The following is an 11,071-nucleotide window of genomic DNA, read 5'->3' on the forward strand; positions in this document are numbered from 1 at the left end:
TGTATTTGTTTTTATTAGAATTTTTTATGTATGAGAGACCATGCCATGTCATCTTTGTGGTACTTTTTTGAGACAGTCTTGCTTTGTTGCTCAGGCTGGAGTGCAGTGGCGCAATCTTGGCTCACTGCATCTTCTGCCTCCTGAGTTCAAACGATTCTCCTGCCTCAGCCTCCTGAGTAGCTGGGATTATAGATGCCCACCACCTGCCCAGCTAATTTTTGTATTTTTAGTGGAGATAGGGTTTCATCGTGTTGGCCAGGCTGGTCTCGAACTCCTGACCTCAAGCTGGGATTACAGGCATGATCCACCGCTCCCGGCCCATGTATCTTTGAATAGAGATAGTTTTACTTCTTTTTTTCCAATTAGGTTGACTTCTATTTCTTTTTGTTAACAAATTACCTGGGCTAGACCCTCTAGTATGATATTGAATAGAGGTAGTGAGAGTGGATTCTTGCCTTGTTCCTGATCTTAGGGGGAAAAGCATTCAGTCTTTCACCATTATGTATGATGTTAGCTGTAGGTTTTTGTAGATACCTTTCAGTTATCTTGCTTTTGGCTGAAACATACAGAAAACCCTAACTTTAAATAGACTAAAACCATGAGAGATTTCAGTGTCTCACTGTCAGTCCGAGTAAGGATGGGCTCCAGTAACTGCGTGAATCAGCTTTTCAAGATGCCATTAAGATCTCAGGCTTCTTCCACCGCTTCAGTGAGGTGTCCTTAGCTTCATCCTAAGGTTGGTTTTCCTTAGACTGTAAGATATCTGCCAAAATCATCAGAGACTATAATGCTTCCTTACTGAGGTGTACCTGGAGAAACAGAGGGATGAAAGAGTGAGGCAGGGAGAAAGGGAGGGAAAATGTCCTCCCAACCACAGATTCTTTATCCTCTGCTCAGTCTGTGTGGGCCGAATGCCCAGTCAGTTTACACAGTTGTCCCTGGGTCAATAACAATAATCAGGGAAGCAAGATGTCTCCTATTCTTCTAATCATCACTCTATTCAGTATAATAAAGAACAGGTGGCCAGGCACGGTGACTCACGCCTATAATCCCAGCACTTTAGGAGGCTAAGGCAGGCGGATCACTTGAAGTCAGGAGTTTGAGACCAGCCCGTCCAACATGGCATAACCCCATCTCCACTAAAAATACAAAAACATTACCCAGGCTTTGTGGTGCAAGCCCATAGTCCCAGCTACACAGGAGGCTGAGGCAGGAGAATCATTTCAACCTGGGAGGTGGAGGTTGCAGTGAGCTGAGGTCGCGCCACTGCACTCCAGCTTGGGGGACAGAGTGAGACTCTGCCTCAGAAAAAAAGAACAGTAAATACAGCAGGGGACTTTTATCTTTTAGGGGGGTTGGGAGAGGACTGCAAATATAACTTTTTCTCCTATTAAAATTTTATCAAATGTTGTGATGATGGAATAGTTTTGTATCTTGAGTGTGGTGGTGGCTACATGAATATGCGCATGTGATAAAATTGCATAGAACCATAAACACACACACACAAAAGAGTGAAAGTGTAATTGATGAAATCTGAGTAAGGTCCATGGCTGTACCAATGTCAATTTCATGGTTTTGATATTGTAGTATAGTTACGAAAGATGCTAATATTAGGGGAGGAGAAGTGAGCATAGGACTTCCCTGTATGTTTATTTTGCAACTTCCTGTGGCTCTATAATTATTATTTTTTTCATTCTATCAAGTAGATTACACACTGGAGTTTCAGGCAGTGATTAGCAATGTGTAAGGGAGCTCCGTGGTAGAGTTAGGAGTAGAAGCAGACACTTTTTAATTCACAGTATCACTATCAGGTAGCTTGTCTCACCATTCTAAAAAAGAAACTGGGGTATAATCTACATACAGCAGAGTGCAAAAATCTGGTGTGAAGCTTGACAATTTTACACACATGCATGCAAGCACACACACACTCCCCATCTCTCTCTTTACCACCTGAAGGCGCCCATTATTTTGGCTATCACATAGATTAATTTTATTGAATGGCTCTTATTTATTTATTATTTTTTTGAGACGGAGTCTTGCTCTTGTCACCCAGGCTGGAGTGCAGTGGTGTGATGTCGGCTCACTGCAACCTCCACCTCCTGGGTTCAAGAGATTCTCCTGCCTCAGCCTCCTGAGTCGCTGGGATTACAGGCACCCGCCACCATGTCTGGCTAGTTTTTTTTGTAATTTTAGTAGAGACAGGGTTTCACCATGCTGGCCAGGCTGGTCTCAAACTTCTGGCCTCGGGTGATCCACCCGCCTTGGCCTCCCAAAGTGCTGGGATTACAGGCATGAGCTATTGCATCTGGCCCGTTTTTATTTATATTTATTGGCACCTTCAGTGCTAGGCTGCAAAAGGAAAAGAAAATAAATCTACTGATATTGCTGCTTGTAAGAACTCTGGTTAAGAGAGAGGAAAGAAGGAAGAAAGGAAGAGAGGGACGGAGGAAGGGTAGAAACAACCTAGGAAGTGGCACTTTTCTAAAAGATTAGGAGTCCCTTGCTTCCTGCTACAAAGACCAGCCTTCCATCAGGTTGTGCTGATGGGGAAGAAGCAGCTCTGAGGCCCAGGCCCCACACTCAGGGCTTTCCCGTGCAGTCCTTGATTCCACTGCTTTTCAACGCTGGCCTGTGCTCACAATCCCTGTGCCACATCGAACTTCTGGCTCCACTTATTATTATTTTTTAATGTAGCAGTACAAAAATCTCATCGTATAGCTTCCTCAACCAGAAAAATGTGGTCGTTAGAGGAGTCGCAGACTCTAGGGAGCCATATGGTATGAGACACAAACTTAAAGGTGTGCACAGTAAAGCCTCTTAGTTTCTTGGCTTCACCTGTCATCCTCTCAGCCACAGAGGCACAGAGCATCTTGTCTGGGGCCGGAAATCCCTGCTCTTTTCGATGTTTTGGAACATGTCAGAAAGCTTAGTGGTGATACAATTACTCAGTTGTATTTATTTCTGCTGTCTAGGGGCTTTCCCCTCTCAGTGGCATGTGATTGGATGTTCTCAGGAATGAGACCAAGCTTCTCATTCTTGAATAAATATTTTAAATCCAAAGAGGTAGAGATGATACTAATGGGAATTATCCATTCTTTAAACTTCCTGCAGCTCATTCACAGGTGCCCTTGACTGTGCACAGCATCTAAAGCCAGAAAAGCAGGGTAGGCTGCCTTATTCTCCGAGTGGAAAGGTAACTGTGAGAGCCAAGGGGCCTGATGCCTGGACTGCCCCTGCCTTTCCTTGGTGATAGGCACTCAGGACTTGTGTTAGAGTCTTCCGCAAGAGACAGACTCTATACCTACAGAGGGCAGCGGAGGAGGGATTACTAAAAGGCTATTTATAAAGGGGTTGAGGGAAACCCATAAGGGATACTGAGGCATGCCAGTGCTAGAATATCATCTCTAGGTCAAAAGGGATTGAGGGTGGTTACAAAGCTCAGAGAGAAGAGCTGAGAAAAGAAACTGACCAGTTAGGTAAACAGCCGACCTGAAGCCCAGCTGGAAAAGAGCCAGGGACTCAATACTGTGACCTCTCTCTTCTCCCAACCTCTGATCTACTGCTGTTACCTCCCATTTTCCTAACCCAATTCGAACACAGGGCCCCAGGGATTGCTGTTGATAGAGTTCATGAAGATCAACTCACTAAAGCACAGAGCAGGGAGCAAAGTGGATCTGGTGGGACAGAAGGAAAAGTACTCACACACTGCCCTTTCCTCATCACGGCGTAGTTGGTCCTTCAGGAAAGCAGCGCCTGCCCAGGTGTAATCACCCAGTGGGTTCTTCCTGCCTGCTGCGCAGACAAAAACCAATTCACGAGATGACGGCATTGCAATAAAGAAAGAGTTTAATAGACACGAGGCTGGCCATGTCACGTGGCAGACAGAGTTATTACTCGTATCAAAGAGATTCAAAGGCTAGGGTTTCTCAAAGATAGTTTAGGGGAAGCAGTAGCTAGGCAATTGTGCTTGCTGCTGATTGGTTGGGGGCGCAATCACAGGGGTGTGGCAAATGGTTTTCATCCTGGCTGAGCTGCTTCTGGCTGGGGCCACAGGAACTGTGGCCAAGTCCAGGTGGAGCCATGGTTGTGACATGCAAAAAACCTGAAAAGATATCTCCAAAGGCCAGTCGTAGCTTATACAATAGTGATGTTATCTGGAGGAGTAATTGGGGAAGTTGGATATCTTGTGATCCCCAGAATAATGGCTGGCAATCATTTATGTCTACACTTTAGCAGAATTCAGGCTTCTCTATCATCCTGGTCTTGTGTCTGTCATTAGCTTTACAAAGGCGGTTGAATTTTTGGGAAGGATTACTATCAATTAAACTAGAAACTAGGTGTCTCCCAAAGTTAGCTTGGCCTAAGCCTAGGAATAATTAAGGGCAGCTTGAAGCCCAAAGGCAAGACGGAGGTTGGCCAGATCAGCTCTCCTTCACTGCCATAATTGTCTCACTGTTAAAATTTTTGCAAAGGCAGTTCTACCGGCAGGAGGACTTCCTTCCCACCAGGCATAAAGAAACAAAAGAAAAAAGTAAATGTGTCAGCAGTACTCCTTGAGAACGTCAGTCCAGGCTCCCACATATGGTCACAGTAGATTTAAACTCCCATTTTCCTTTCCACTAGTGGACCTCCTGGATGCCCCACTGCCTCTTCACACAGTGGTCCTACATTCTGGTTTGATGAAAACAGATCTAGGCCAGATGTGGTGGTTCATGCCTGTAATCCTAGTGTTACTGGAAAGGGGTCCTGATCCAGACCCCAAGAGAAGGTTCTTGGATCTCTTGCAAGAAAGAATTCGAGGCAAATCCATAGAGTAATGTGAAAGCAAGTTTGTTAAGAAAGTAAAGGAATAGGCCGGGCGCAGTGCCTTATGCCTGTAATCCCAGCACTTTGGGAGGCCGAGGCAGGCGGATCACGAGGTCAGGAGATCCAGACCATCCTGGCTAACACGGTGAAACCCCATCTCTACTAAAAAATACAAAAAATTAGCTAGGCGTAGTGGCAGGCACCTGTAGTCCCAGCTACTCGGGAAGCTGAGGCAAGAGAATGGCATGAACTCAGGAGGCGGAGCTTGCAGTGAGCCAAGATCAGGCCACTGCACTCCAAGCTGGGTGACAGAGTGAGACTTGGTCTCAAAAAAAAAAAAAAAAAGAAGAAAGTAAAGGAATAAAGAACGGCTACTTCATAGGCAGAGCAGCACCATGGGCTGCTCAGCTGCTTACACTTATTGTTACTTCTTGATGATATGCTAAACAAGGGGTAGATTATTCATGAGCTTTCCCCTTAACTGAGGTTTCCTCCCCTTTTTAGGCCATATGGGGTACTTGCTGACGTTGCCATGGCATTTGTAAACTGTCAGGGCACTGGTGGGAGAGTCTTTTAGCATACTAATACATTATAATTAGCAATATAATGAGCAGTGAGGATGACCAGAGGTCACTTTCATCACCATCGTGGATTTGGTGGGTTTTTGCTGGCTTCTTTATCACGAACTGCTTTATCAGCAAGGTCTTCGTGACCTGTATCTTGTACCAATCTCCTATTTCATCCTGTGACTTGGGTGCCTAACCTTCTGGGAATGCAGCCCAGTAGGTCTCAGCCTTATTTTACCCAGTCGCTATTCAAAATGGAGTTGTTCTGGTTCAAATGACTCTGACACTAGCACTATAGGAGGCTGAGGCAGGGGGATCGCTTGAGCTCGGGAGTTCAAGACCAGATTGGGTAACATAGTGAGACCTTGTCAGCACAAAACGTATACAAAATTAGCCGGGAGTGGTGGCACCTGCTTGTAGTCCAAGCTAGTTGGGATGCTGAGATGGAAGAATTGCTTCAGCCCAGCAAGTCAAGGCTGTAGTGAGCCATGATCATGCCACTGCACTGCCACCTTGGTGACAGAGTAAGACCCTGTCTCAAAACAAAAAATAAAATAATTGCAAATATTTGAAGCCTCCAAAAAGAATGGGGCAGGGATGAATCCTATCTTTACTTAACATCTTGGTTATTTGTTCATGATCAATTTTTTTGCATTAATTTTGATTTGCTAAAATACTGTATTAAAATACCACTTATCCTAATTACCGAGAGTCTAGGCATCCCCTTGCTTACCTCACCCTAGTCCCAGCCCTTCAAGTGCCTCAATTTTTTTTTTTTTTTTGCATAAGAAAATTTATTACTACAGTGTTTTCGCCATTAAAATTTATGATTTTGGTCTTTCCTTCTTGCCTTTGTATAGGACCAGAAGAGACACATTGGCTACTTTGACAACCTTAAAGCGGACTCCAGGAATATCACCAACAGCATGACCTTTGCGACCAAATCCAGCAACCAGAACTTCATCATTTTCCTCAATAAAGTTCAAGCAACCGTCGTTGGGTACAAAGGCTGTGATCTTCTTGCCATTCTTGATCAGCTGGACCCTGACACACTTCCTTTTTTTTTTTTTTTTGAGACGGAGTCTTGCTCTGTCACCCAGGCTGGAGTGCAGTGGCTGGATCTCCGCTCGCTGCAAGCTCCGCCTCCCGGGTTTACGCCATTCTCCTGCCTCAGCCTCCCGAGTAGCTGGGACTACAGGTGCCCACAACCTCGCCCGGCTAGTTTTTTGTATTTTTTAGTAGAGACGGGGTTTCACCGGGTTAGCCAGGATGGTCTCGATCTCCTGACCTTGTGATCCGCCCGTCTCGGCCTCCCAAAGTGCTGGGATTACAGGCTTGAGCCACCGCGCCCGGCCGACACACTTCCTAATGGCAGAATTTGGCTGTTTGGCTTCAACTCCTACTTTTTCCAGGACGATTCCTTTTGCATGAGAAGCACCTCCAAAAGGGTTGGCCTTCAGGGCTGTGCCCAAACGGGCTTTCTTGTACTGTTTATCATGCCACTTCTGGTCTCGTCGGTGACTGCGGAGCTTCCTAGCAGTACGAAGTCCACCACACTTGCCCATCCTGTCGGCGCCACCGGCCTGAGCGAAAGACAAGTGCCTCAATGTATAAGACTTTCTGGTAAGAGCCCTTCAGTGAGCTCACCTGTTGCATTCTGAATTGGGATCTGTTTTTTAATGTTTTCATATACCTTTTCAGGAACAAGCTAGTATATAACAAAAGAAAGGACTCTCCTGTATATTTTTTCTTGGTGTTTTAAAGCCCATGCATATGAACAAATGCCTCCAATGACACAGAATCTCCAACTCCAGTTGCAAATCCTCTCTCACCCAACAGGCACTCTTTATTCTGAAGAGAACTTTCTTTAACCCTGAGTAGGAACTAAAATTCAAGTCATGTAAAAACAACACTTTTCAAAAGTGCCAGTGTTTTGCTTTCTTCCTCTCCTCTGGTATTTGTTCAAAGTGCTTTTTTAACAAACTAGTCTGACAGAAACTGCAACTGCAGGAAGCTGGAGCCCAAAATAAATAACTATGTTAAAAAAAAAAACACACAAAAAAACCACACTTAGGTTCAGCTCTTAAAGAGCTAAACAAGCTCACAGCAAGTAAAACTCTGTCCTTTGCAGTAAAACCACCTACCTCCCTACCTTATTGCTGAAAGTCAAGCCCCTGCCCTCCTACCCTAGACTTTCCATCCTAAGAGTCCCTCCTACTTCAAAGCCAAATGCATGGCTCCAGAGATGCCTGGCTTCAGTCTGCCTCCTTCCTCCTGGAGGGCGGGAGCAGGGGCTTCACACACAGGTGACAGAGCAGCACAGGACAGAATGACTCAGGTGGCAGACACACTCCGGTTGCTTGATGAGCAAAGCATGTGGGGAGGAGCAAACGGCTTCGATCAAGCAGCGGATTAGAAAGGCAGGCTGAGAGGAGAAAAGGGAATCACATAATTTGTATTTGTACTTTCTTTAAAAAAAAAAAACAAAAAGAAACAAAGCTCAGATTCTACTGAGAGATCTCAAGACTTGCCCACAGATACTCAACAGAGTGTTTAACGTCTGACACCCCACCCAGGCCAGCCTGTGTCTCTTCTACAGCCCATAGCTGTCAGGTTGTTTTATATGCTGGTGCCGCCTGCAGGGCATTAGTACAAGGGGGCCTGCTTGACTACATCTTAGTGTGTGTTTACTGCACATGCTGCCTGAACTGTCTGCATTCTGGCTCTGGCCTGGTGTATATCCCAAGCTGTTGGTCATTTCCATCCTGCGTCTCCCAGAGCCCATAAATACCCAGAGGTGGCCTTTAAAACTGGTGTCAGGCTGGGGCTGGAACGTATCATGCAGATCCAGAACCAGCCTGCGGGATCCAGCTGCCTGGGGTTTGAGAGGGAAACCTTGACAGGCACTAAGCTGACTGTTCCCTGTGAGTCGGAGCACACTGCACTGGGAGTTGCATCCCTTGGCATGGGTTGAACAGTCACAACCAGAGGATACAGAGTGTCTTCCTTACCTCCTTCAAGCCAACCATGGGCTTTGTGTATTAGTTTTTTCATGTACAAAACTGTCGAATAGTAAGGGTGAAGGGTATTCCTTGTCCTCTCTTGTTAACAATGCAGGATTCTAGCCCTCTCTGCTTCTCATCTTAGATATTTCTGAATGGTCACAGGAGTTTATGTTGCATCCTTATGATTAAGTCAGTTCAATTTCAATGTTATGTCCTGGACTCTGCTGCCAGTGTCTGGCACTGCTATCCTGTGCTGCTAAAGTGCAGGGCAAAGTAGGGAGACGGCACCATGTCTCCATTTTTATAGGTTTCACTCTGTTGTTAGGATATAGGAGTAGTACAGTAGGCCAAAAAATGACTCCCCAAAAAATATCCACATAAAACCCCTAGATCTGTGAATGCTACCTTGTTGGGGAGAAAAGGTCTTTGCTGATGTGATGAAATTAAGGATCTTGACAGGAGGTGCTTATTCGGCATTATCCAGGTGGGCCCCAAATGCAATCACATGCATCCTTATAGGATAGGCACACAGGGGAGTTGGGTGCAGTGGCTCATGCCTGTAATCCCAGTTCTTTGGGAGACTGAGGTGGGCAGATCACCTGAGGTGGGGAATTCAAGTCCAGCCTGACCAACATGGAAAAACCGCATCTCTACTAAAAACACAAAATTAGCCAGGCATGATAGCGGGGACCCTGTAATCCCAGCTACTCCAGAGGCTGAAGCAGAAGAATTGCTTGAACCCAGTGGGTGGAGATTGTGGTGAGCTGAGATCATGCCATTGCACTCCAGCCTGGGCAACAAGAGTGAAACTGTGTCTCAAAAAAAAAAAAAAAAAAAAAATAGACACACAGAGGAGACACAGACATACAGAGGAGAAGGCAATGGAAAACTGAGATGTGGAATGATGCTGGGACAGCCATCGGAAGCCGGAGGAGGGAAGGAACGGATTGTCCCCCAGGGTCCTGGAGAGAGCGTGGTGCTGCTGACACCTTAATTTCAGACTTCTGACCTCCAGAACTGTGAGACAATACATTTCTGTTGTGTGAAATTTAGTTTGTGGTAATTTGTTAGTGCAGTCTCAGGAAGGGAAGACGAGCCATGTTGTTTCTATTCTCACAATGCCCTGCAGGGGTTTCTTTTGTGTATTTGTTGTCTAATTGGGTGAGTGTTCTCAATTGAAAGAGCTCTTTTGGTTATTGCTCCCATAGGACTCAGACATGAACAGATGGTGAATCTGGGCTTGGGCAAGTGGCAGTCACCAAACTACTAGATATCCTGTCTCCCCTCTGCGCAAATTCATTCTGTCTAGTTCCCTCTTCCTTTAGAAGAGTTCGGTCCAAGGGGTTCCACAGGCCCTCACGGAGTAGACTTCAGATGGGCCACCCCGAAAAACTCACATGAAGATCTTAATGACGGAGGGAGATTGGACTCACCTCGGAAATAACATGATACACAGGCATGTGTAAACGCAATGTACAAAACTTGGCTGCCTGGGTTCCCAACAGACTCGAATGCATTTGAAGAGCAGGATGAGGTTTCTTTGTAGCTGGCATAAGATAAAATTCCATTACAAATTGCATTCAAATTATCCACTAGCTTCTTTTGTTTTTTCTGAGACAGAGTCCTGCTCTGTCGTCCAGGCTGGAGTGCGGTGGCGCGATCTCGGCTCACTGCAACCTCCCTCCACCTCTGGGTTCAAGCGAACCTTCTGTCTCAGCCTCCCGAACCTTCTGTCTCACCCTCATCCGCCACCACGCCCAGCTAATTTTTTTGTATATTTAGCAGAGACAGGGTTTCGCCATGTTGGCCAGGTGAACTCGAACTCCTGACCTCAAGTGATCTGCCTGCCTTGGCCTCCCGAAGTGCTGGGATTACAGGTGTGAGCCACCATGCCCAGCCTCCTGCTAGCTTTCTTGAATGGCCTTCATTGCCTAAAATACTCTCTTCCTCAACTTCAACAAGGTGCTGAAGACTCTACTGTGAAAACCTCTTTTTTATGTTACCAATTTGTACCATAGCATATTCTTCATCTGGAGAACCAGTTACCTCAGAGGACTGCAATTTTAAATAAAGATACCCCAAGTCACCATTTATGATTATCTTCTTCTGGGTGCTGTAGAAAATTCCTAAACAAAATGTTGTTGTTGTACTGGGCAGCATGCCCAGTGGAAACTTACTTTCTAAAAAAAAAAGCTATTGGCCAGGTGCAGTGGCTCCTGCCTGTAATCTCAGCACTTTGGGAGGCCGAGTGGGGAGGATCACTTGAGACTAGGTGTTTAAGACCCGCCTGAGCAACACAGCAAGACCCCATCTCTACAAAAAATTTAAAAATTAGCTGGGCATGGTGTTGCGCTTCTGTAGTCCTAGTTACTCAGGAGACTGAGGAGGATCACTTGAGCCTGGGAGTTTGAGGGTGCAGTGAGCTATGATCATGCCACTGCACTCCAGCCTGAGTGACAGATCAAGATTTTGTCTCTAAAAAAAAAAAACAACAAACTTTCTTTTTTTAATTTTATAATATATCTCAGAGAGGCTTTTATATCCATATATTGAGTGTCCTTGATCTTTCTTTGTGTCAGTATTATTCCATTGTGTAGATATAACATCAGTTTTGTTTTGTTTTTTTTTAGACAGAGTCTCACTCTGTCACCCAGGCTGGAGTGCAGTGGCATGATCTTGGCTCACTGCAACCTC

The 11,071-nt window shown here is 45.6% G+C and overlaps 1 protein-coding gene across 1 annotated transcript; it reads right to left on the reverse strand.

Moving 5' to 3' along the window:
- Nucleotides 1-6,196: 6,196 nt before the first annotated feature.
- On the reverse strand, nt 6,197-6,950 carry LOC105508334 (40S ribosomal protein S23-like). Its single transcript, XM_011937202.1, has 2 exons — nt 6,735-6,950; nt 6,197-6,428 (listed from the first exon to the last, which is right to left on the reverse strand). The coding sequence occupies exons 1-2, from the start codon at nt 6,935-6,937 to the stop codon at nt 6,197-6,199; spliced, it is 435 nt and encodes a 144-aa protein (XP_011792592.1). The 5' UTR covers nt 6,938-6,950.
- Nucleotides 6,951-11,071: the final 4,121 nt, after the last annotated feature.

The sequence above is a fragment of the Colobus angolensis genome, unplaced genomic scaffold (assembly GCF_000951035.1).
Source record: "Colobus angolensis palliatus isolate OR3802 unplaced genomic scaffold, Cang.pa_1.0 Scaffold100, whole genome shotgun sequence".
NCBI lineage: Eukaryota > Metazoa > Chordata > Mammalia > Primates > Cercopithecidae > Colobus > Colobus angolensis.